The sequence below is a fragment of the Epargyreus clarus genome, unplaced genomic scaffold (genome assembly GCF_041222505.1).
Source record: "Epargyreus clarus isolate Ecla_fem2 unplaced genomic scaffold, WU_Ecla_fem_2.2 ptg000002l, whole genome shotgun sequence".
In the NCBI taxonomy this organism is placed as follows: Eukaryota; Metazoa; Arthropoda; class Insecta; order Lepidoptera; family Hesperiidae; genus Epargyreus; species Epargyreus clarus.
The window spans coordinates 3,931,976-3,959,919 of NW_027332210.1; the positions used below are offsets into that span (position 1 = coordinate 3,931,976).

Genomic DNA, 27,944 nt, shown 5'->3' on the forward strand with positions numbered 1-27,944 from the left:
CAATTTCAAAGAAATAATATGCATTTCGGTCTAAAACATATAATCAACTATGATTGAACTAAACTTTTCAAAACTAATTTTGTTTTTATATTCGAGGCATTTTGAATAATTAAATTTATTTTGTTATCATCTTCATGCCACCCTATTTCAATTAATAAAAAAGAACTAAAAATATCAAATAATATTATCGGTTTAGATATTATTATATGTTTTTATTTACTAATAATCTTGCTTCGTTTGTAAAACTATATATTTTAAAGATGAATATATAAATATAACGTGAAACGAAATGCAGCATGCAGTACAACCAACTACCAGAATTTAAATGTTTCCGTCTCCGCCCCTCCCCTCTTTCTATTCATTGGAAGAAAACGTCAAATTGCCTACAAATTACAACAACAATAAACACAATGAAATTCAATGTAAATTCTGTGAACGTGAAATAAATATAATTAAAAATGGAATTGTTTAGGTCGGAACAGTATTATATATTCGTAAGAAATGAATCAAGTCTGTGGTGGAACAGATTCACTGGTGCATTTTCAGTTCGATCAGGTATTTATTTTCGATTTAAGTATTTTTAAATAATCTAAAAATATAAGTATATTTAATATGTTGCAATTATAAAAACTATTGGTTATGAAATAGATTGATTCATGCGTAATCAAAATATCTTCTGAAAAAAAAAATTAGAAATAAATAATTCTTATCAGTGAATTAATAAAAATTAACATAGAATATTTACCATTATCAACCCATGATTATCTCACCGCTGGGTATGGGGTTCCCTCTTAAAATAGGCAAGGTTAAATCCAGGAAAGCGAAATTATTGCCAAATATTTTACTTACTTTAGTGTAGTATTGCCTGGTTAAGACCTCTTCCAAACTCTCAACATTAGGAAAACATCGTGAGGAAACCTGCATACCTCAGAGGTTTATTAAAAAAAATCTGAAAGGTATGTGAAGTCTACCAAGTCGCACTTGGCTAGCATGGTGGGCTATGGTCGAATTTTTCTCATTCTGAGAGGAGACCCGTGACCAGCAGTGGGACAATAATGGGTTGATGGTGATGAATATGTATCGCCAATTACATTTCAGTCTATAAGGTCTCCAATAAAAATGGTCCTAGGAAGTGTAAAATTTTCGAATTTTAGTACCTTTTCATTGGGTTTGTGCAAGTGATTCATTGTAAAGTAATAATCTATATTGCCACCAGCAAGGAAAAGATGCTAATTTTACAGTGCATTATTTAACTATGTAAAAATGTATTAATTTTCCTTATCTATGATACTATCCTATTTACCTTAGTATCATGTATGTAGTATGAGTTAAGAGCATACACTTCATACATTTATGCAATGGGAATAGTTTTCATTAGACATTACAGTAATACCTCGGACTTACACAATCAGTGGAACCGAGTGATAACCGCGTAAGTCAAATTCGCGTAAGTCGGGGTATGCATGTACATACAATCATATGGTATGATTTTGAATGCGTTGACTCCGCGCAACAAATACAAATGTTTACATGAATAATTGTAGGGTTAGTAAGCTTATTTTTTATAATCGGGAATTGCGGGACACGCAAACCATAGGAGAATCGACGAGATTTGAAAATCGCGTAACTCCGAATTCGCGTAAGTCGGGGTATTACTGTATAAGTAATTGTTACTTTTTTAGATATCAACTTACTTTATGTTTAGTATGAAAATGTTTTTCCTTAAAAGTATGTGAACAATCTTATGCATGGGTACCATCCTCTAAAAGAACAAATATAATGGCTAACCTGGTCTTCTTTGCATTAAGTATACAATAAATGGCAGATTTAAAAACCTATCTATTATTTTTATGTAGTATAAATCAAGATACAATTTTTAATATTTTCCAAATTTACAGTTACCTATTAAAAATTAATACTTAGTAATAAGGCATATAAATTAGAAAACATATATATAATCTGTCAAAAAATATAAGGGTCAAAATTTTAGCATGGGACCTCTCAGACATCGAAGACATAGAGTGCCTAGGAATCACTGAGGGCATTATCGGCAAAGTTGAGCACACTAATATTTTTGAACCAAGATTGATGATCATAAAGGAGAGTGCGGCGGTGGGGCAAATATACTTCCATCACACTATATACAAGATCAAATCAATATGTTTCTTGAACATGGGAGCTGTAAACCAAGAAATAGAACTATGTCCGTGCACAAAACATGGTTCTACCACTACGGTTGCCTCGAGCAAAATTGTTAATAGAAAAATGGGGGCACGTCTGTTTGAGAACTCAGCGTTTCTTAACAAGACAGTAGGGGCAGTTAAAAATGTTAGTAACACTATCAAAACTACGACTCAACAAGCGGCTACACAGGTAAGATGTTTTGTAATTTTCTGGATACGGCTATGTGATCATTTGTTTCTACATGGTGAAACCTTCATGATGGAATGTCATGCTGAGAGTTTCTGTTTAAATTTTTTGTTAAGGGTTTATTTTTGTGCTACGCATAAAGATAAAACTTGGTAATCTATTTCTCGGTAATCTTGGTAATATCTACGAGGCCTTGTGTCTATTTTTAGCGGTTTTTTATAAATGTACCTTTTTAGGCCTATTTATATACATGTGCTTTTTTGGGAACTATCTAGTTTTTTATATATATTCAATTATGTATAACAAGAATACCTCCCACCTAACATATTTATTGTTTTAGGTAAAACAAACAGTTAAGAAGCAAAGAGACCCGAAAGTGGCAGAGCGTTTCGAAAAACGTCTCACCGACGAACTGATAAAGATATTTGACGATTCCGACAGTTTTTACTACTCACGTACCTTGGACCTCACGAATAGTTTACAACGACAGTATGAGATCGAGAAGGTGCTGGAGACAGAGGAGGGTACAGGGAAGCCGGTGACGGACATCACGAGGTGGTGGAAACATGTGGACGACAGGTTCTTCTGGAATAAACATATGTTGAAGGATATCATTGCTTTGGAGGTATGGATTAGTTATTTACTAAAAATTAAACTTGAAAATCGTTTAATCGCGAGTGAAATCGCGAAGTGCAACTAGGTTTTGATTACAAAACTGTGTTCAAAAATTATGTTCTATAATTTTTGTTTATGTAATGTAAGAATAGCAGACGAGCATGAAGTCCGACGGTAAGTGGCTACTGCCGCCCATGGACATCTATATTCAACCCCAGATAAGATAAGATTCCTGAGATCTGATTATGGTCTGAGGTCCCTATTAGACCTAAGGTCGGTAGGACTAAGCTGGAATGCTTTGGGAAAGTATGTCCCTCTTATCACACTCTTCAAACCAGAATACAGCAGTGCTTAACACTGCTGTTATTAGGCAGAAGTAAGCGTGGCGGTGGTACCGCCGGAGTCGAACCACAAAGGGTTTACCTCAAACTATGTCCAATCACTCCTTTAATATTGCATAAAAGGGATCCGATGTTTTCGCTACAAATTATAATATAGATTAAATATGTGCCAAAACCAGGAAAATTATCTAGCTACTTATATTGTTGTGGTTTCAACTATATTGAATAATTTAATATATAATTGAATTTTAATTATAATCTATTTTACCCTTATATTTGTCATTCCTATAATATAGTAATTATATTTCCACTGATATCAAGAGTTATTTCCTATTAGATAGAGTAGGTATACAAAAGTGAGGAATTTTATTATTTGTATGGTTCTCATGCGCATATCAATAGTCATAACTGAGTACTTAGAAACTCGGCCTGTCAATAGGGCGTCCAAGGTCGAAATTTCAGGTTGGTATAGTCCGCGCCAAATTGCAAGTCCGCTCTTAAGTTATTGCGAGCAGGTCATACAATTTGCTATGGCGATGCGATTCATTTCTATATTCAGAGCGGACTAGCAGTTTTACGCGGACTATACCTTTAATTTTTGATGTTATGTACAATATGTTCATATGAAATGAAAGGAAACCTGCACGCCTGTGATTTCTTATAAAAATCCTCAAGGGTGTGTGAAGTCCACCGATTCGCATTTGGCCAGCACGATGGACTCTCCTAAACCCATCTGAAAGGAGACCCGTGCACAGTAGTGGAATAGTCATGGGCTGACGACTATATAGTATTATTTTATAGTGGTTTCATTGTAATGTCGAATATTTGGAGTGGTTCCAAATATAGCTATGTGATTTATGTCCTGTGCATAATAAAAAAAAAATGCAAAGTCATTGCTAATCATTACGTTTTGTGTGTTTTGTTAGCCGACTTCCCAAAGTAAGGTTATCTATTTGGGCTATGTTCTACTTAATAAAAATAATCCAAGAAAAATAAGAATAAAATAAACGTTTTCATAACGGACTAAATAGTGAAAAATAACTTAAACAAAAACGTAACGTACGACGCGTTCGAAAGTATAATTTTATTGTTAGTCTTAGAAGTGTGATTTATTTTTTCTTTTTTGTCATTGGTCCTTCCGATCTTAAGTTTATCATTACGATTCCACCCAAGTATATAAGAACCAAACCGAGTTAATAGTATACATAGTTTAAAAACTAAAAACCACGCTAAAATCGCACAAGGAAAAGCGTTAATCCTGATTCCTGACGATCCTGATGAGGAAAGTGGGATAAAATTATTTAAATCGTGTATTGTCATCGGTTCTTGATAATTGTTCAAAATTTTAAATTAATCGGACCGTTCAAAGTGGGTAAAAATCGAGTTCAAAGATTCCGTTTCATAAACACAGATCAACTAATAAAAGCGTGGTAAAAAAATGGAAAAAATGTCAACAAGTACGGTCTACCATTCCATTTTACAATTACGATCCCTGTCGTTATCGTAGCATCACTGATAACATAATCTATCGTGACATCACCGAAGGCGAATCATAAAGAGTTCCTGCTATTTGGTTCATCATTAATCTATTAATGCTCTCCAGTCTTTAATTCTTAGAATTCTTTAGCATTTTTCCTCACAATTTTTTTCTTCATAGTTCCTAAAATTAGGATATGGGATAGAATATATGTAGGATAGAATAAGGGGCATATTTTTGATAAAAAATATATATCTGGAGATCGACCCTCCGATCCTCTCACGGCCGTTAGTAAATCAATAATCAATGTTAATCAATTTTTGTCTACTAATGTTAAAACATTAAAATGTTCGCCTATCGTATGCCAAATTTTGAACGGTGAGGCAAAATTGGCAGTCATTAAACGTTAACCTGCTTACGCATGTGGTTCTCAATCTGTTGCCTAATATATACTACACTATTGCACATGTTTGTCAAACTATATTGGTGGTAGAATCCTCTGTGGTTTCACTGCGGTGGCACCATCGCCACACCTATTTCTGCTCTATAACAACGATGTTAAACGTTGTTGTGTTTTGGTTTGAAGGGTGTGGTAAAGGAGACACACTTTTCCGAGGCATTCCAGCTTAGTCCTCAGGGGTGGCGGCGCCTCTGCGGCCAACCTCAGGAATATGTAATCCTATCTGGGGTTGATTACGCATATCCATGGGCGGCAGTAGCCACTTACCATCAGGTGGATTGCATGCTCGTCTGCTACTCCTATACGTATTATATAATAAAAAACTTGTCTAACCTATCACGTCATTCCAGAGTCCATACTGCGATCAATGGGTGCTACCGATCATCCAGGGGTACGTACACCTCTCCCAAATAGCGGTGGAGCCAGCGGATGTCAACCCACTGAATACAGAGTCCCTCTCGAATACTAGTACGTGTGATGAGACGTTCACACTAGGACTCATCTCCAGGAGGTCGAGGTATCAGGCGGGGACCAGGTGAGTTGGACTATATTATGAATACTTCTTATTATGGTTGCTAGAGTTCCGTACTCAAAGGGTAAAAACGGGAACCTATTATTAAGCCTCACTTGTAATAATGGTTGTTCTGTACTACTAGGGTAAAAAGTGGAACCTTTTACTAACCCTTCGCTGTCCGTTAGTGTGTCTGTCTATCACAGGGCTTTATCTCTTGCACCGTAATAGATATACACTTTTCAAAGTACTTATTACAATAGTCGCTATATCAATAAATACTAAAAAATATCCCCTTAAAAGAAACCGATGATTTTCGGCATTAAATTGGAATCAAATTGGTTTATCAATATTTAATTTATATAATATATTTAATCAATTTACCACTAGCGGTCATCCATCTTATTTTCGACCATGTCGAGGTCATAGTTAATTTAAAAAAAATTAACTATGACCTCGAAAAAAAAAACTACACGTCCCTTATAATTTATTGGTCATAAACTTTAAGTCCCAAACAATAAAATGAAGAATGTTGGTATTTCTCAAGTCACCCATCAATTGATGCTTGGATGTTTCTCCGGCGCCTCGTGCCAAAATCTTGACCTTCAGTGGAGTATTGTTACCGGAACGCCACCCCTATTGGCACCACCCTCCAATCACATACACCTACCGAATACCCGCTGTAAGATTGTCTTTTAAGTTAGAAGATTAGTAGGTAGAACCCCCAGTGGTTCGACTCCGGCGGCACCACCGCCACACCTATTTCTATCTAATAACAGCAGTGATAGGCGCTGCTGTGTTCCGTTTTGAAGGGTGTGGTAAGGGTGACAGACTTCCGAGGCGTTCCAGCTTAGTCCTCAGGGGTAGCGGCGCATCTGTGGCCGACCTCAAGTAGGAATATATAATTCTATCTGGGGTTGATTACAGATGTCCTTCTGCTCGTCTGCTACTCCTATATTATAGAAAAAAATACCTATTTCTGCACTGTTAAGCGCTGTTGCGTTCTGGTTTTAAGGGTGTGAGGGAGACATACTTTTCCAAGGCATTCCAGCTTAGTCCTCAGGGGTAGCGGCGCATCGGTTGCCGACCTCATGCAGGACCTCAGGTAGGGATTCTATCTGGGGTTAATTACAGATGTCCATGGGAGGCAGTATACCATGCTTGCTCAGACTTGCTTGCTTGCTAAATAAAAGTTACGTACATAGCACATAGCGGTGGAATACAGAATACTTATACTTTTTGTAAATCGGTTAATATTACGATAACATCAGTCGATCTAGTTTGAATCTAGATTTTTACAATGTTCTATACTCCCAAACGTGTTTTAAATCCGTATGTCCATTTCAACAAAACGCCAAGTCTTACGTCCTTGAGTGGTGCGCTCTCCAACAAATGAACGCTAGAACACTGCTATGTTTCCACCTCAGACCAAAAAAGATAGACAACAACCCTTGGGAAATGTTATATTGAAGGACGATTGCACTTGTGTATCTGAACGCCTTGGTCGTTATTGTTAATGTTTCGAATCTAGTATTTTTATGTGATATCGATTTATATTTGCCCACTTAAAAAACAAAAGGTATTTTGTACCTGACTGCGGAGGGCAATATTTTTCGAGCGATTGAACTTACGTATGTTTCATTCTTTGGCACGCTACAGACCAAAAGGCTTGACTGATTTTAACACGTGAAGTGTCGTTGGACTCGTCTAAATTGTGGGAGTGTTAAAGGCTATATTTTTATGTAGGCGGTTTTTTGTTTTTGTTTTTTACCCTAATTTCCCAATGTTAAATATTTTACAACAATCATACGAACTATTCGGGACTTTTATATAGAAAGCAATCAGTATTATTTTATTTGTAACATTACTGTCAGTATACTACAAAAATCGTCAGATATAAGTATGCATTTATGTCTTGTCCAAATGGCTTATTCTTTATTTTTTGTTCTGAGGTTACAGCGCTCGTTTTGTGTCAAATACACTGCAGAAAGTGGGTTGGAAGACGTTGAAACTTGAAAGCCCAGTTACATGTATAACTGTAATATAAGATATGGACTGTTACTTCTTCTCTACTATGTAGGCACTAGGTATACGGTTATTATAAGGGTTTTTTTTTTATGCGATGGAACATAAAACATAGGGGTTACCAAAGATCAATTTTGCCATTTCTTCATGCTAAAATTTATAAAATTTTGATCTTTGGTTGGTAAATATTGGATAGATTGAAGAATAATAACGGAAATTAGAGAGATATGGCTATTGACAACGCATCTGTAGCCAACCTTAGAATTATCCTATTTGTATTTAATTGAAAGACCTTTTTAAAAGATATGTATTATGAAGTTTCTTTCGCCGCTTCTTCTCCGAAACGAAACACCTTGCGAAGTGGCAGTAGATATTAACGTATTAAAAAGGTTCTGTAAATATACTAGTTTTAGCAAAATATTTTAGATTTAATTTGATGTCCAATGATGGAAATGATTAATACTACTATCAGCTCCAAAGCTATGACATATTTTATACAAAAAATAATCTAAAAGCTACAACCAAACATCCCAATAAATTTAGGGTAGCTAAATCCTGTAGGAATTGGCTCTTCACATGTGAATTATGCATCCACACAAAGCCAACGAGTCGTATTGATTTCAGCCAACGTTGCCTCATCTCTATGACCTCGATTCAACAATAGCACTCAACACACATTCAAGTATAATTATTTATTATTGTGAAACTCTTATAATTTTGTAATTAGTGGATATTCGGATATGTGTGGAAGTAATGTGGATCATAATCGAGCTGTTTAAAAATCGTTCTATTTTTTATGATGTAAGAAACAAATAAACATGCAGTTCACCTGATGGTAAGTGGTTTCTCATGTGGTTCATACATATTAGACGGTGGTAGAACCGTTTGTGGTTCGGCTCCGGCGGCACCACCGCCACACCTATTTCTACCTAATAACAGCAGTGTTAGGCGTGTTCCGGTTTGAAGGGTGTGGTAAGGGAGACAGACTTTTCCGAGGCGTTCCAGTTTAGTCCTCAGGGGTAGCGGCGCATCTGTGGCCGACCTCAGGTAGGACTGTCTAATCCTATCTGGAGTTGATTACAGATGTCCATGGGCAGCAGTAGCCATATACCATTCAGGTGGACTGCATGCTCGTCTGCTACTCCTATATTATAAAAAAATATATATTCTTGAGTTCGGTCACAGATGGGTTACTACCCCTTTTTATATGGGGAAACCCTGCGTGAGTTCCTATCAGCTGCGGAGCATTGGAGAGGATATGCCCGACTCCTACCGGGCAAAAGCCCACTGTGTTCTTTTGAACTCCCTTTGTTAGGACCAAGGGAAATATTAGCTCGCGGTCCCGACGGCGTGGGTCCATCTAGACGCTTCACCTTCTTTCCTTTGGTGTGTTGTTACCCCCTGAGGATTAAGTTGGAACCGCTCACATGTGGATCTCCTTTAGTAGGTACACCCTACAAACCAGAATACAGATTAACACTGTTGTTATTAGGAAGAAATAGTTGTGGCGGTGGTGTTGAACCATGAAGGACACCTATAAAATATATTTATATATACAGAAAGGCACATATTGAACTATTGAAGTTTCTTCCCCATTATTGAAGTTATTTTTTGAACTATTGAAGTTATTGATTATAGATTGAAGTTTTAGTTGAACTACTGAAGTTATTTTTCTCGAACTCTCTCCGAAAGCCTCTATAAAGGTTTTCTGTGGAAAGATGTTTTAAATAATTGCTATATAAATTTAAAAAACAACATGTTTATGGCCACTAAAATGTCTACACAACAAACAAAATAAAAGGATTAAAGTGATAAAACGAGTTAACGCCAAAACTTCAAAACAACGGTAATGTACGAATCGTTTGATCTAACCTTGACTCGTATGTGCATGTGTGGTGAATGAGTTCAAGTACTACAGGTTGTTGGCACTATGATGAGTGGAGCACAATTATTTACACTAAATGTATAAAACGCTGGCGTAAATTGCTAATTATTTAACTGAGACACGAAACCGCCTGCAGCGCAAAGTACGCCTTTAAATTAAATTAAACTGAACCCAAAATATTTGTAATAAAAAAGTAGCTTATGTCTATTTACAAAATCCTCTTAATCCTTTTAAAAAAATAATTTTTGTATTTCTTTATGAGGTTGTTAATTAGCTAAGTGTGAGTCGAAGTCGCACACAAAAGGGTGTACCACCAAATCTTCATTTATATTTTTATTTTTAGCATTTGTTATCATAACAGCCAAAGAAGAAAATTTGAACTGTCTGTCTTCGGCCTTTCGAGGTCCTCCTGAGGCCGTGGGCGCCTTGTGCCCATAGGGTAAAGATTGGATAGCTCATGACCATTATATCTTTTGTTAAAGGTACAATCGAAGGGGTATCGAGCCAGGTGGCAAAGTCGCGAACTACGTGGAAACTGAACAGATCGTATCGATCATCTGTTCGGACAGCATTCATCGAGCATCTTTCGTTCAGGTGACGTATACGTTGGGTTATTTCTTATGATTAATCAATTTTTATATTTATAGACATATCTACTTGAACCACTGGGCATAATAATGTAGAGAAGATTTGGATTTTATAACATTACAGTGGAAGCGTTAAAGGTAAAAAGCTTTTAAAAGGATTTGCAATTCAGTGGTGGCTAAAATTTTGAAAATTGAGTAACATGACCCAAAATAGTATCAAAAAAGCTGTATTTTCGCTAGTGTATATAATTATTATAATATATTTATATTTATTAGGACAGTTATTCTATTAAGAGTTATTATGCAGGTAATAACTGGCATAGGACCCCAAACTAATTATATGCAGTACGGAAATCAAATTTTCTACTTCTGGGTTATCATTGCTCTCAACAACCTTTTAGTCGAAATCACTCCAAATACTCACATACACGCGAAAGTGACGCACACTTTACCGTACAGTAATAACACTTTCGTGTCATGCACTGGCGACTTGCACTTGAAAAGAATTTTGAGATCTCATTTATGATTTGATGGTTTTGGTCAAAATTAACGATCATACTAGAAAGTTTATTTTATTAAAAAGGTAAACATAGTTCTGTTTCTCTGAAACATTTTATATTGAAGAGTGATACTACTTTAGGTAATTTACAAGTGTATAACAAAATGTTATCATCACTTGCTTGGATTTTAAAAGAAAACATCGTGAGGAAACCTATACTTAAGAGCTTAAAGTGTTCTACACAGTGTGTGAAGTCTACAAATTCGAACTTAGAATCCTTTTCAGTTTTAGTATACAGCCCAGCTTATATGCCCAGCAGCAGTTGATGATGATGATTTAATGAAATTAGATCGTAAGTAATTTGATTTTTTTTACTTCCAGGTACGCGGATCAGTGCCCATTTTCTGGAGTCAACCCGATTACAAATTTAGACCACCGCCGCGCCTAGACAGAAGTAAATATTTTATATAAGCACATTTTAATTAACTTAATATTTGTCAGTTGTAAAGGAACATTTTTGCTTTTTTTTTCTGTTTTTGGTATGACAATAATAATAATTATCATATTTTGGTTTTTCTATAATGTAACAAATTCAATGTTTTAACTGTATATATTATGGTAAATAGGCGTTTAAAACAAACAAATAGGTTGTAAAATATTTTCACAGTAAGAAAAGTTTATAATTAATATTCATGAAAACATCAAAATCAGAATTCATTAAATGTTAAATATTTGCAAATTAGTTTTGTAGTACTTAGATGTTATTGCGATGGATTTTTTATAATATAGAAGTAGCCAACGAGCGTGCAGTCCACCTGATGGTAAGTGGCTACTGCCGCCCATGGACATCTGTAATCAACCCCAGAAAAGATTAAATTTCCTGACTTTGGCCACAAATGCGTGGCTTCCACTGAGGACTAAGTTAGAACGCCTCGGATCTGTATGTCTCCTTTACCACACCATTCAAAGTGGACCACAGCTATTATTAGGCAGAAATAGATGTAGCGGTGGTGCCTCCGAAGTCGAACTACAAAAGATTCTACCACCTTAAAATTAAACCACCACCACCACCATCATCATCATCATCATCATCATCAACACATTACTGTCCCACTGCTGGGCACAGGTCTCCTCTCAGAATGAGAAGAATTAGGCCATAGTCCACCGCGCTGGCCAAGTACGTATTGGTAGACTTCACTTACCTATGAGATTTTTTTTTATAAATCTCTCAGGTTGCAAGTTTCCTCACGATTTTTTCGTTCGCTGTTTAGCAAGTGATAATTAATTTCTAATACGCACATAACGAAAAATCAGAGGTGCGTGCCTGGGATTTGAACCTCGGACCCCTCGATCGAGAGGCGGCGAGAGGAGTTACTTAACCACTAGGTTATCACTGCCTACCACAAACTACCACCGACCACCTTAAATTTATCAGAAATATTCACTTAGTTTGCATACCGTTAATTAGAATAATATAGAACTGTTAGTCGATAGTACTCTAAGATACACAAAGGAATAAATTAACTGTGATGAATACTAATCACTTGTAATTAATTATATTCTGCTCGCCTACTGTCTTGAATACTAAACAATTTATGATAGTATGAAAAATTGATAAGGCGTAGGAAAATGATAGGAAAATGTAGAGGTGATTTTACTTTTATACCTTTTCTTGTCATTAGTATTATACATATTACATAAGGGACAGCAACAACAGTCTCCTGAACACAATATTAGACCATGTAAATTGCCCAATGATTAAGCACTGGAATGCATGCCACATGTGTTTCAGAGGTGCCATATTTAATGTTAAGTAGTTAAGTTCTTTTTATTACTAACATAGATAATAAGTATTTACTAACAATATATGGATCTTGTCCGAAATAAAGAATTATTATTATTATTATAACGAGTTAAATTTTGAACGTTTAAATGTTATTCTAAAACATCTTCGTTATATTCCGTTTCATTCCGTTTCGTCTCATTCTATTCCGTCCCATTCGATCCCATCTTGTACCGACACTTAGGACCATAAAATTTTGGCACACACTCTTGAAATATTGAAGGTTGTAGAACACTTTGTTCGAATCCGGAGGTATGTTCGCTTCACATTTTCCTGCCTTATAACAGCAGTGTTTAGCGTTGCTGTTTTCCATCCGAGGCATTCCATCTTAGTTCTCAGGGGTAGCAACGCATCTATCACCGATCTCAGAGACTCTTATCTTATCTGGGGTTGATTAAAGATTTCTAAGGACGACAATAACCACTTATTAGGTGGAGTACTTGTTCGTTTACTAGTTCAGTATAAAACAAAGCATAATACAACACGCATGGCAAATATACATTTTTAAAATCTAGACATTCTTCATTCTAGTAGATAATGCTTTTAGCATTAAGCCCGCCTTTTGTACCACAACATGTTTGGTTCAATAAAGTGTAAATAAATAAATTCTTCATGTGTTAATAACCATCTTTCTTTCTTTTCAATAGCCGAGGAAGAATCCCACGTAGCGTTCAAGAAGCATTTCGAAGAAGAACTAAATATATACAAGCAGGTGTGCATAGTGAACTTGGTGGAGCAGCAAGGTCGGGAGCGTATCATTTGGGAGGCGTACGGGAACCACGTCCTGAAGTACAACAGCCCGGACGTCATATATGCCACTTTCGACTTTCACGAGTATTGGTGAGTGGGGAATATTGGTGAAATTGGTGTAGGTTGTTTTGTATAATCTTTTTGAAGTACTGCCACAAGATCAAAATAGGAATTACAATCATATGGCAATCATAGTATTCATGCCATTTTCAACTTCAGAAAGCGTTATTGAAGATATACAACTATTGAAGCATAGTTGAAACTTATCAGATTATTTCAATAAAAAACTAAATTTTATTTATTAAAGTTTAAGAATAGGTAGAGTCCGCGCGAAACTGCTAGTCCGCTCTGAATAGAGAAACGAGTCGCGTCGCAACAGCAAATTGTAGATATTAGCGGGACGAAGACAACTCGGGACCCCCCGGCACTCTCTGCTGTCCGGTCTCGCCCGCGGAGACATAGATCAGTTAGTGTGCCCGCATGTTCAACCTCAGAGCGAACTAGAAGTTTGGCGCGGACTTTTAAATATGTACGTCAACTGTTCTAACACGCCTACGTCTTTTACCATATTTGTATATCTGTAAACTTATATTGTAAATCTCCCCAGCCGAGGCATGCACTACGAGAACGTGAGCATCTTAATAAACGCCATCGCTGACGTCATAGGTGAGATGAGGTTCTGTTGGCGGGACGATCGCGGGCTAATCTGCAGCCAGAATGGTGTTTTTCGTGTCAACTGTATTGACTGTCTCGATCGGACTAATGTTGTGCAGGTGAGTATCACCATTGTCATCACTATCATTGATCACACCATCGTTACCAATATCATTATCATCATTATCACTAATCACTCCATTTCTATCAGTATCATCCGTAGAATATTCTTTTAGTAACTTCACACACAGTGAGAATTAAGTAAGATACACATTTGAATATGTTCTCAGGTTGAGATTGCTGATTGTTAAATTCGATTGTAAGTGCGCTATAAAGAGTATTCTATTCTATCATCATCATCATCACTATCACAATCCTTACTATATCATCGTCATAACCATTACGACGAACTTTAGCGGTCAATGCCGTTGACGACCCGCGTAATGAAGCGTTCGTCATACTTTTCTGACACATTGAGGGCTCTGGATTTGGTTCATCATTATCGTCATTATTATCATTATCAACAGCCATTGTCTTTGAGACTCACGAGAAGCAATTATATTGTAATTATGGTACACTTTTCAGAATGTAAAGGAGAAAAAAATTATGAAAATCATTTTGATAGGTGTGTGTGTGCATGCGCGTGTGCTTATTTGTGTGCGATTGTACGCGCGTGTGTGGGTGTGTGTATGCGAAAAAATGTGCTTATGTTAGTTTTGTGTGTTAATTTTTTACGTCACATCATTCTCACACAAGACGTGTTACTTTTCCAACAGACGGCGATAGCGAAGTACGTGCTGGAGCTGCAGCTGTGCCGCTTGGGGCTGGGCACACCGGGCTGCGGCCTGCCGCCCTCGCTGCGGCAGGCCTTCCTCGCCATGTGGGCCGACAGCGGCGACGTCGTCTCGCGCCAGTACGCCGGCACCAAGGCGCTCAAGGTACGGTGACGTCACGCCGCGGCGGCCTTCCTCGCCATGTGGGCCGACAGCGGCGACGTCGTCTCGCGCCAGTACGCCGGCACCAAGGCGCTCAAGGTACGGTGACGTCACGCCGCGGCGGCCTTCCTCGCCATGTGGGCCGACAGCGGCGACGTCGTCTCGCGCCAGTACGCCGGCACCAAGGCGCTCAAGGTACGGTGACGTCACGCCGCGGCGGCCTTCCTCGCCATGTGGGCCGACAGCGGCGACGTCGTCTCGCGCCAGTACGCCGGCACCAAGGCGCTCAAGGTACGGTGACGTCACGCCGCGGCGGCCTTCCTCGCCATGTGGGCCGACAGCGGCGACGTCGTCTCGCGCCAGTACGCCGGCACCAAGGCGCTCAAGGTACGGTGACGTCACGCCGCGGCGGCCTTCCTCGCCATGTGGGCCGACAGCGGCGACGTCGTCTCGCGCCAGTACGCCGGCACCAAGGCGCTCAAGGTACGGTGACGTCACGCCGCGGCGGCCTTCCTCGCCATGTGGGCCGACAGCGGCGACGTCGTCTTGCGCCAGTACGCCGGCACCAAGGCGCTCAAGGTACGGTGACGTCACGCCGCGGCGGCCTTCCTCGCCATGTGGGCCGACAGCGGCGACGTCGTCTCGCGCCAGTACGCCGGCACCAAGGCGCTCAAGGTACGGTGACGTCACGCCGCGGCGGCCTTCCTCGCCATGTGGGCCGACAGCGGCGACGTCGTCTCGCGCCAGTACGCCGGCACCAAGGCGCTCAAGGTACGGTGACGTCACGCCGCGGCGGCCTTCCTCGCCATGTGGGCCGACAGCGGCGACGTCGTCTCGCGCCAGTACGCCGGCACCAAGGCGCTCAAGGTACGGTGACGTCACGCCGCGGCGGCCTTCCTCGCCATGTGGGCCGACAGCGGCGACGTCGTCTCGCGCCAGTACGCCGGCACCAAGGCGCTCAAGGTACGGTGACGTCACGCCGCGGCGGCCTTCCTCGCCATGTGGGCCGACAGCGGCGACGTCGTCTCGCGCCAGTACGCCGGCACCAAGGCGCTCAAGGTACGGTGACGTCACGCCGCGGCGGCCTTCCTCGCCATGTGGGCCGACAGCGGCGACGTCGTCTCGCGCCAGTACGCCGGCACCAAGGCGCTCAAGGTACGGTGACGTCACGCCGCGGCGGCCTTCCTCGCCATGTGGGCCGACAGCGGCGACGTCGTCTCGCGCCAGTACGCCGGCACCAAGGCGCTCAAGGTACGGTGACGTCACGCCGCGGCGGCCTTCCTCGCCATGTGGGCCGACAGCGGCGACGTCGTCTCGCGCCAGTACGCCGGCACCAAGGCGCTCAAGGTACGGTGACGTCACGCCGCGGCGGCCTTCCTCGCCATGTGGGCCGACAGCGGCGACGTCGTCTCGCGCCAGTACGCCGGCACCAAGGCGCTCAAGGTACGGTGACGTCACGCCGCGGCGGCCTTCCTCGCCATGTGGGCCGACAGCGGCGACGTCGTCTCGCGCCAGTACGCCGGCACCAAGGCGCTCAAGGTACGGTGACGTCACGCCGCGGCGGCCTTCCTCGCCATGTAGGCCGACAGTAACGTAACGGAACGTTACCATTATATGTAAAGTTGGTAGAACCCTTTGTGGTTCGACTCGGGCGGTACCACCGCCACCCGTATTTCTATCTATTAACAGTAGTATCAAGCGCTGCTGTGTTGTGAGTCATACTTTTTCGAGGCGTTCCAGCTTAGTCCTCAGGGGTATCGGAGCATCTGAGGCCGACCTCAGATAGGAAAATCCAATCCTAACTGGGGTTGATTGCATATGTCCATGGGCGGCAATAACCACTTACCATCAGTTGGATTGCATGCTCATCTGATACTCCTATATTACATATAAGGATATTAGACAAAAATACCTGTAGCGGTGGTGCCGCCGCAGTCGAACTATAAAGGGTTTGAAAATACCTAAACATCTGTAGCCATCTGAGGAAGAGATGCGGGCAACCGGCTAGATGAGCAATATAACAAAAATGTTTGTACTTTTCAATAAAAGCATTCTAAAAATAAACGAATATAAATGTATAATAGATTCCTTCATTTACTTTTATTAAAACAGTGATGTATCTTTTCAGGGGGATTATACAAGGACTGGTGAGAGAAAACTAACGGGAATGATGAAAGATGGTGTCGCTTCAGCTAACAGGTAAATATCGACTTGATTTTATACTAATATTATCGCGAAATTGAGACATTTTAATATGTAACGACGGGTTTTAATTTCTTTATTGCTGCTATTTTGACTCTATTGCATGGATCGTGGTTACCACGAAGCAAAGTGGGGAGGGGGGAGGCGGTAGGGATAAAACAAGTGTAAATGTAACCATAAGCTTACAGGGGCAGTTAAAGGTCCAGAGAAAATTCGTTAGGGCTCATGCTGTTTAGGAGATAATTTATGATTATATTTTCGTTTTTGTTGTAATGGACGTTTTTTGTTCTGATTCTATATTTCTCATTAACATCATATTTACATTGTGAATCATAGACAGATTATTTCATTTCGGCATAGACTTTGTGTTAATATAATTTGTCATTTCTATAAATGAAATCCCCGGGTCGTTACTACTTTCAAACACCAAAAAAGTATAGACACGAATCTGTTTCGTCGCAGATTCATCATCCGCCATTTTAACGACGCTATGACACAATGCGCCATAGACACAGCTCTCGGTCAACCTATCAACCGGGCGACCATAGACGAGTTTGACAGCAAATGGCGCGATATCAAAACCGCTTCGATGATGATGTTCGAAAATATGGACACGGAGAAGCCAAAGTTAGAATTGGTGCCGTCGTATTTCGGACATCCGCTCGTGAGTGAGCTGGCGTCAGCTGAGGTCGTGTATGGAGTGGGGAGGTCAGTTTGTACGGGTTTTTAAATTTAGGTTTGTTCGTTTTCTTATATCACTGACTTGCTTCAATTCGACTTGTTTGGCACGTTTTTGATTTAGAAAGTGATTTGAATTTTTGATCCTTTTCAATTATCGATCTATCTTGCAATATCTTATTTTTTTTTCTAAAAACACTTTTTCATATTCATACAAAAAATTAAGCGATTGACTGATTTGTTTCGTAGTTAGGTAGAATTGATTTTATTTTTCTTGAGAACTGCTGGACTACTATTACATGTGTATTAGCTTAGCCAAGACAAAACATATTTTATTACATAGCGATCACGTGATACATATGTGTATATCTAAATATACGGATAGTTTGAACTTTTAATCTACGAAAAATAAAGACGTATTATCTTAGGGTTTTAGAATAGGTACATATATTTAATTGTACGCTGTTACTTTTTTGGGAAAGGAGAATCCCGCAAAGCTAAGTAAATCATGCCTGGGGGCGCTTTGACAATCTCAATTCGGCGATTGTATATGATGAGATGCTTTAAAACTTTAATATCGTGATTGACACTGCAAGTGGCGTCATCTCTTGAATTGTTTCGGACACACTTACATGTATGAATGAGGGAACATGATTGGGGAATGTGCCCCGAATAGTCCACGAAGCGTTTTTTCTTTGTGTGTTGAATGAAATTTATTGCAATTTTTTTCACTTGAAAAATTACACATTTATTACGTCATATTACAATACACTATTTTACTACTTATCACGTTTACTTTTTATCTTCAGTACGCCGTACATCGTATGTTAAGGATTACGGTCGTTTTAAAAACGAGATTCTGACATAGCCAATATCATATTACTTATCTGTTTTATGATATGGATGAGTTCACCGAATGGTAAGTGGCTACCGCTACCCATGGACATTTGTCATCAACTTCTGATGAGATTGGAGGGCTGTAGATGAGTTGCTACTCCTGTGGATAGAGTTGGAATGTCGATTATAGATATTCATGATGACAGAAGACAATTGTAGTCTCGTTTTCCATGTTAAAATAAAAATAAATCGGAATTCCGCTCGTTGGTTGCTAACAGAGTGTAATGCCTGGAGATTAAGTTAAGACGTATGTTAAGACCTCATATAAATAAATCGTTCTCTCGTTTATCACACATTTCAAACCAGATGACAGTAGCACTGAGCACTGCAATTAATGGGTGGTGTTTCTGGAGTGGTAGAAAGCTTCTGTTATTAACGTTCCCCTAATCCCTTGAAGGTTAAACCTCCCAAAAGCCTTTTTCGTGGGGAAACTTTGTAACAACTGTGGGGGCAGCGGAGAGGGTCTGTCGGACTACTTCTACCGGCTAAAACACTACGGTGCTACTCTGGACCCCCTTTGTCTCACTCAGTCCGCTCCAAGCCTATAACTACCGTTCCATTGTCACCAGGTACTACCTATCAACGTTCAAGGATGCGTTACGCCAGGCCGCGGTGGACGCGATGTCGGGGTCGCCGCGCAGCGTGCCGCCGCAGCTGATCGTGCCGGAGGGGCGCCACGCGAAGGTGCTGCTGCTGGACGTGCGTGCATGTTGCTTGCTCGTAGCGTAGCGCGTAGCGAACAGCTCGTAGTACAGGCAATGGGAACTCGTAGCGCGTAGCCGATAGCTTGTAGCTCGTAGCGCGGACTGCCTGGCGGCGATGTCGTGAATTTGCAGCTCGTAGGGCGGGCGCTGGGATATCGTAGCGCATTGCAGACAGCTTGTAGCTCGGAGCACAAGCGCTGTGTTCTCGTAACATAACGTAACGTGTAGATAGCTATAGTCTGATTCATAATTAGGTGTCCAAAATGTAAACAAAGGTGTTGACCTATCAAGAAAATACGTTGGAATGGTAGTTTCGTATTTTTTATCGATATTAAAGTAATACAACAATAATAAAATAATAATCTTACCAAATTAAGATTAATTCACATTTTCATTAATATTTATATCACCTCAATTTCGTTCCATACAGTAATAATAATAAAAAACAAAGTTTATGGTAGAAAATTAATTTGTGATAATGGTAACACAATCGGAATCCAAAACATTTCTTGTGCCGTCATTTTTAAGTTTCGTAGCTGATATTATTCATTTTCGTGATTGTGATCGAACTTGAATGATTTCTCGTTTACATAACGCGTTTGTTAAATTGTGTATATCTGTTAAAGTTTCGTTTTTTGTTGAGTTTGTTAAAGCTTTTGTTTGTTGTTAATTTTGACAATGACATTACTTTGTTTACATTTTGGACACCTAATTATAAATCAGACTATAGTAGCGCAGGTGCTGGGGTCTCGTAGCGCGTAGCTGATAGCTTGTGGCTCGTAGCAAAAGCGCTGAGTTCTCGTAACGTGTAGCTTAAAGCTCGTAACACACGCGCTGAGTTCTCGTAACGCGTAGCTTATAGCTCGTAGCACACGCGCAGAGTTCTCATAACGCGTAGCTTATAGCTCGTAGCACAGGCGCTTAGTTCTCGTTACGCGTAGCCTATAACATATAGCTTGTAGCACAGGCGGTGGGTTCTCGTAGCACGTAGCTGATAGCTTGTATGGGCACATACGTACACAAATACCAAAACAGTCATATTTATCAAAACGTAAAAACTCATGGTAACGGTACTGGCCACGGTGGACGCGATGTCGCGAGATTAATGCTCGTAGCGTGGGCTCTGGGATTCCGTAGCGCGTAGCTGATACCTTGTAGCTCGTAACACGAGCGCTGCCTGGCGACGGCGACGCGATGTCGCAAGATTGCAGCTCGTAGCACATGGTTTGAGGCTCGTAGCCGATAGCTGATAGCTTGTAGTACAAGCGCTGGGATATTATAGCGCGTAGCTGATGATACTTGGCACGTAGCTGAAAGTTTGACATTGTAGTACACGCATCACCTGGCGGTAGCTTGTAGTGCATAGTGACATCCAACACGTGACTAGAAGACAGACGGTGGTGTACGTAGGCATCAGGACTCGTAACAACAGGCAACACCCGGCCAGAATCAAAACCTAATAACAGCAGTGTTAAGCGCTGCTGTGTTGAAGGGTATGGTAAGGGAGACATACTTTTCCCAAGCGTTCCAGCTTAGTCCTCAGGGGTAACGGCGCATTTGTGGTCGACCTCAGGTAGGCATGGTAATCTATATGGGGTTATTTACAGATGTCCATGGGCAGCAGTAGCCACATATTATCAGGTGGACTGCATACTCGTCTGTTACTCTTATATAAAAAAAATAGACGGTCATGCTGTTTAAAAATAGACGTAGCACGCAGTTCATAGTGAAAGGCACCACGTGACTAGTACTTCATAATAAGTACAGCATAAGTATGTTTTGGACGCACATTTAAGAATAAATTACACAATAATTTGTCGTTCACAGGAACAATCTGAACCCGATACTGAGGCGATGGCGCAACACGTGAAATCGCTGATCGACGACTGCAAGAAACTACTCGTCGACACGGAACCAGTGTTGGGTTCATGGGGGCTCATTGATGCTGATCCACAGTGAGTGAATTGTATTGATATTGACTATTTATATCAAGGACTTAAAAATAAAAGAATAATGAAGAGGACCACCTCCCCTCCACCTTCTACCGATATAAAAGTTATCGGAATTTTTTCTCTTAAGAAAAAGGGGGGGCGGACTATTTAAAGAATTTTGTTTACTTCTGGGCTTAAAGGAGGAAGGGATGGATAGGTAGGACTAATTAAAGAAAGGGAGGCAGGATATGACTGCTATATTGCAGAAATATGCATGCCCGTAGTTTTACAGAAGAATGTCAAAGACCTCTATCAAGGGTGAGGGGCTGGGTTTGGGACCAATTAAAGAAGAGGAGGGGGACATGACTGCTATATTGCAGAAATATTTCCGTGGTGCCACAATAGAATATTATAGACTTCCACCACCTTTCATCATCAACCCATTATTGTCCCACTGCTGGGCACGGGTCTCCTCTCAGAATGAGAAGGATTAGGACATAGTCCAACGCGCTGACCAAGTGCGTATTGGTAGACTTCTCATACCTTTGATTTTTATTTTTTTTTAATCTCTCAGGTATGCAGGTTTTCTCACGATGTTTTCCTTCACCTTTTAGCAAGTGATGATTAATTCCTAATACGCACATAAGTTTGAATAATCAGAGGTTTATGCCTGGGATTCGAACCTCGGACCCCTCGATCAAGAGGCTGAGTTTCTTAACCACTAGGCTATCACTGCTTATCCACCTTTACTTGTTCGAAACTTCTAACTTCTTTCTTAATCTTCTAGCACCGGAGACCCACAAGAGACAGAAATGGACAGCGTGTTAGTACTGACGAGCGATGCATACTACGTGACGGATTACGACGAGACCTCCGACCGGCTGCTGTCCGTGCAGCGCGTGCCGCTGCGCGACCTCACCGCCGTGGAGCTGGGCACCCTGGACTCCAGCGCCACGGTATGTCTGTCTGTGTGATTGGGTACCGCGTGATGGACCAGACGAGACCTCCGACCGGCTGCTGTCCGTGCAGCGAGTGTTTGTCATATAATACTTATGAAGGTGATAGAACCCTTTGTGTTTCGACTCGGGCGTCACCACCGCCACACCTGTTTCACCTCATAACAGCAGTGTTAAGCACTGCTGTGTTCTGGGTTGAAGTTTGTTGTAAGCGAGACATACGTTTCCGAGGCGTTCGATATTAGTCCTCAGGGGTAGCAGTTCTTGTGTGGCCGACCAAAGAATAATTTAATATGATACAGGACACATTATTTTTTATGTTACTTAATCTTAGATTAATTTAATTTGATTGTGAATATTCGGTGTCGGTCGTAAAAAAAACGTAGTGTCGTCTGACTTTTTTTTAAACACTTACGAAAGGATAACAGAAACATTTAATTTGATATTACATTAATTTAATATGATTTGATTCCAGATCTTCGGTGTCGGTCGTAAAAGCAACACGGAGGGCGTGTTCTGTATCCGTCTGAACTACACGCATAACGGCGAGAGCGGATACTTCCATATGTTCAGGTCCACTTCGCTGCGGTTCTTCAACAATATGGCTGTTGTTATCAATACCAGGGACGAGATGATCGGTATGAAATCAGTACATATTTATAAGAAACGAAAAATCTTTTCGAAAAGAACGATCCTCTTCTAATTACCACGCTTTTTATTAGCTTGGGTTGTATGTATGTATGTAACGGAATCTATGAACGCGATTTTTACCCACTTTGAACAGTCCGATTAATTTAAAAAATTTAACAATTATCAAGAACCGATGATAATATACGATTTTTTAATAATTTTATCCCATTCTCTTCATCAGGATCGTCAGAAATCAGGATTATCGATTTTCCTTGTGCGATTTTAGCGTGGTTTTTAGTTTGTAAACTATGTATAATTATATAATTATATTAAAATTGGATATGTACAGGAACATTTTCATGGTTATTATTTTTCGGAAGGAAATTTTCTTTGTTAAATTTATTTTTCATAATGAGAGTCGAGACTCTATGCCAATTAAACTCAAAATCGATAATTTTTTCAACTCAACCCTGTTTTATGTTCGTATAATTTATTTGTATCGACAAAAGAATATTTGAACTACAGAAGTTAGAGAAATCTGTTAAAACATTTTCATACAATTTGTATAGCAGTGAAAATAAGTAAAGTTGTCAAAAATTTTATAACTTATAACTGAACAAACTTATTTCTTAATATTCCATCGGAAATTTGTCAAATACAATTACACATTTTTCATACAAATATTCAATGTATCATAAGCAGTCAAGAATGTAATGGGTTGTTGATAAAATTATTAATAATTTTTACATATTAATACTTGTGGTAATTTTCAGAATCCTTACACTCAATCTGTGAATCAATAATGGTAGCGAGGGATGTCGCTAAGCTGCCACCGGTACCATTCCACGATGGGGTCAAACTGGAGAGGAAGAAATCTAAGGTAGGTGAAATAACGGAAATTTTGAAAGTGGTAGAATATTAATATAAACTTCAAATATTATTTTGAGTAATCCTGATGGTTTTTGGTATTAACCATATGATAAGAGTGACACACTTTTTCAATTTGGCCATTCTCACATAGGATTCCAGTCCTATCGGAGGTTGGCCATTGATCTGAGGATTTCAGGATGAGGAGCATCTGAGAATGATTCAACACAGATTCTATGGTCAACAGAGATCACTTAGCATTAGGTGGCCTACATGACCATTTACTACTTCTATATTTAAAAAAATATAGCGTGATTCAAAATACTAGTAGCGCCATCTTGCGACGAGTTGTGGAAAGTCCTCAAACAGTTAAATTTTAATTTAATAACATTTAAATTTTAGTTTTATTGTATTGTATTATTCTAGATACACCCATCACAAGCGCAGGGCGGCAGTGCCCGTTCTTCGCTATACTTGGATCTATCTCGACTACCCACACTCACGAGAAACGTCAGCGAGACTCAACTCGTGGCTGATATACGGAGCGTTGGTCAGTATTAAAATAACTTTTGAAGGTGGTACCCCTTGAGCTTCGATATCCGAGGCACCACCGTACTAAGGCACATTTACATAAGGCAGTAATACCTTATAACAGCAGTGTTAAGCGCCGTAATATCTCATTGTGGTTCGATTGCTGAGGCACCACCGCCACACTTATTATCGACTTATAACAGCAGTGTAAAGCGCTGCTGTGTTCCGGTTTAAAGGGTGTGGTAAGGGAGACATACTTTTCCGAGGCGTTCCAGCTTAGTACTCAGGTAGCGGCGCATCTGTGGCTGACCTCAGATAGGTATACCTAATCCTATCTGTAGTTTTGTATAGATCATGGACCAACTCCAAATGTGATTAGATTGGGACGGCAGTAGCCACTTACCATCCGGTGGCCTGCATGCTTGTCTGCTACTCTTATATTATTTAAAAAATCCTATCTTTATAGTATTATACCTTTCTTTTACACCGTCCCACCCAACTCCATGCTAATCCAATCCTGATTATACCTTATCCCTTCCGAATAGGCAGCGAAGGTAGCTCCATAACCAGTTCAGTATTAGACCAGCTGGTCCGCGCGGTGCAGTTGCCGCGCCGCTCCTACACGCAGTGCCGGTTCATTCCCGGGTCGAGTCATTTGCTCGGACCGAGAGCCACGAGGACTGTTAGTGCACATAAATATATTAGTTAAATAAAATAAGTTGTTATTGTGTTTTATAATCGTTAATTAAAAGTAAGTTGAAATTATAATTAATGGAATCGTTTATTAATATTTAGTTTTATTAGTTCACATAATGAAAAATGTGTAAAATGCCATCTGTTATCACTGTAAGGAAATTCAAGTTATTAATAGAAAGTCTACACTTATGGTTCAGTGTATTTAAATAAATCTTTGTAGAATTGTTGTTAGTTACAAATAGTTGGTTCCCCTTTAATAATTAATATGTATAATAATAATATTAATAATATAGTAAAATTTAATCTTATCTTAGAAATTAGGAAACAGATTTTTCACATATAGAAAAAAAACTTTTATTTACCCAGAAAATAAAGACTTCCTATCCCTTTTCCTGCGTAAATACCGAACATCTCATATACCACTTAAATAATTACATAAATATATTAACATGATGAGTGGTTTTGTAAAATAATAAAAGTTATATCACTCATTCACACTTCTGCATGTTACAGGATCCAAAGCCCTAAACAACATGACGGAACAGTTCAGCAAACTCAACAAGCTCAGCCATTCGCTCAACGCCCGAGCACGACCCAGTCTTCAGCTCAAATTCGACCAGGGCGCTTCCAAAACCAAGAAAATCTTCACCCTCGGCCACGGGAAAACCGACAACAAGAAGAAAGGCAGCCTTTCTGACGGAATGAGCTCAGATTACTCATCAGACGACGAAAACAGGACGAATATATTCGAACCGACGCTAGACAACTTCGAAAATACGCAACATTACATCGGTGATAAGAAGAAGAATGAAGCTGAAAATGATTGTGATTTGATCGAAAATCCGCTGTATTCGTCTAAGATTGAGCCGAGTGAGCAAGAAGTGTTTGTGCCGGTACCAACGCAATCTACAACAGTTACAGTAAAGACACCGAGCAATCTTAGCAAGAAGAATCCCTTCGATTTGGAGACAAAAACACCTGAAATTCAAGTGGAGTCCGACAACGGCTATACTAAACCAGTACCTCCGAATACTTTGATGTTGTCCCAAAAACTATCACACAGTTCGAATGACGTAAACTACGAGGAGACGTCCGAAGTCAATTTTCATGTGAGATCGAACTCTCAGCATGAAATCACGCTGAATATAGCGCAATCGCACAGTGAGTCAGCGCTGAAGCAGCTGAAAAACATAGCCAGTCCGGTATCAAGCGCTACTAGGGAAATGGTCCTGTCGCCGCTATCGAAACTCGCTAAGGGCGTTCAAACGTTGGGAGCTAATCTCGACCCGAGGAAGATTAAGGTATTTATTTATACTAGACAATTTAATTAGAATTTTAAGCCTTTATTTACATTTAAGTAAGCTTTAATTTTCATTGTTATAATTCATGTAATAATGATTTTCTAGCCATAGGAAGGTACTTTTTAATTGTGGTATTAGTAATTATTTTCTAGCCGATGCAAGGTATTTTTTATTTGTGTGGTATTAGACATATCATAATGAAATATATTTTATAAAACATGTTCATTTAAAATAAAAAAAAAACGTTCTTAAAATCATAGCCCTCTACTAGAAGTTCCTGTATTGTGAGTGCCATGAGCACACAAAAATACACAAACACCCAAATAAATATTATATAGCCAAGGAGATTGGCATATAAAAATTTTAATCCCACGTAACACTGACCTCATCCTGGATTGATGGACATAAAGCATATATTTTTGAACGAATTATTACCTATTGGTATTGCTACTATATAATAGAATGAATATTCAATAGAATGGACATGGATATGTATATAGATCGTAAATATTTATTAAATTTACAGGGATCAGCTGGAGTAAAACATATATCAGAACAGCAGTACGAAGAACATCGGAAGCTGCAAGAGAAATGGCACGGATGTAACACACGTCTGGTCGCTCTGTAATGTATATTACAATACAATACATTACACTCAGTGGCGTAACTATAGGGCTCCCGGCCTGAAGGGAACCCCGGTCCGAGAAAAATAAATAATAATAATAAAACAACACTACGCTTTTATAGTTAAATTATCTTGATCATCAACCCACTGTCCCACTGCTGGGCACGGAAATATTAGGGCACCTCTCAGAATGAGAAAAAATATTAAAATCGTGAATGGTCAACTATTCTTGATAATTGTTTAAAATTTTGAATCAAACTGACCGTTCAAAGTGGGTAAAAATCGAGTTCAAGGATTCCGTTACATATATACATACCTACATACATACAAGTACAATCCTTTGTAATTCATTTCTATCACCTGTATTCATATGTCGGGGGCAGGTCTAGGCGTTGAAAACGGATGACGTAATACCAGATGCTGGCGGCACCTGCACCGGACGACAAAAACTTATCAATAAGTCAAGGTAATAAAAGCGTAGTTAAAACGTGTATAAATCAGATAAAAACAGGTCGCCAGGTCTAAACAATCACTAAAGTACGTATTCGTGGCCGAAAAAATCTTAAGGTCCCATGTAATTTGCCATGGGTCTCATGCTATAGTTACGTCACTGCATTACATACTATGATGTTGACATGATACAAATGTTTCCTCGCTTTGACGGTAAATTGTGGAATTGCTGACTTAGATGGTATATTGATTGATTTTTAATTTTTAATTTTAGTGAGTAATTTTGTGATTTTTGGGTTTAGAACTATATTACGTCACACGTTTATATGAAGGCAGAGGGGTAAAATAGTAAGGGGATCTGGGATCTTACTACAGGTTAAAGATTAAGAAAATAGTTTTCTTATTTAACTATTTATTTTGGTACAATTCAAAAGAGAAAAAGTATATGCGAATACATTATAAGAATCAGATATTAAAGGATCTTCAGCTTCTGACAGTAAGAGGATATTTCAGCGATTTTCTTT

At 39.7% G+C, this 27,944-nt stretch overlaps 1 protein-coding gene across 1 annotated transcript; it reads left to right on the forward strand.

Moving 5' to 3' along the window:
- Positions 1–349: 349 nt before the first annotated feature.
- Positions 350–27,064, forward strand: sp3 (phosphatidylinositide phosphatase spermathreecae). Its single transcript, XM_073078307.1, has 18 exons — positions 350–555; positions 1,991–2,373; positions 2,711–2,995; positions 5,614–5,798; positions 10,167–10,278; positions 11,152–11,224; positions 13,261–13,453; positions 13,971–14,136; positions 14,794–14,955; positions 17,081–17,151; positions 19,299–19,428; positions 21,261–21,388; positions 22,152–22,320; positions 22,796–22,958; positions 23,724–23,830; positions 24,244–24,367; positions 25,558–26,345; positions 26,872–27,064. The coding sequence occupies exons 1-18, from the start codon at positions 459–461 to the stop codon at positions 26,971–26,973; spliced, it is 3,438 nt and encodes a 1,145-aa protein (XP_072934408.1). The 5' UTR covers positions 350–458; the 3' UTR covers positions 26,974–27,064.
- Positions 27,065–27,944: the final 880 nt, after the last annotated feature.

Bases quoted from the DNA above. Each gene is read 5' to 3' on its own strand.
- sp3 (XM_073078307.1), top strand. From the start codon at position 459: ATGGAATTGTTTAGGTCGGAACAGTATTATATATTCGTAAGAAATGAA. The intron at 5,799-10,166 runs GTGAGTTGGACT...CTTTTGTTAAAG, and splicing joins AGGTATCAGGCGGGGACCAG to GTACAATCGAAGGGGTATCG. The intron at 22,959-23,723 runs GTATGAAATCAG...GGTAATTTTCAG, and splicing joins TACCAGGGACGAGATGATCG to AATCCTTACACTCAATCTGT.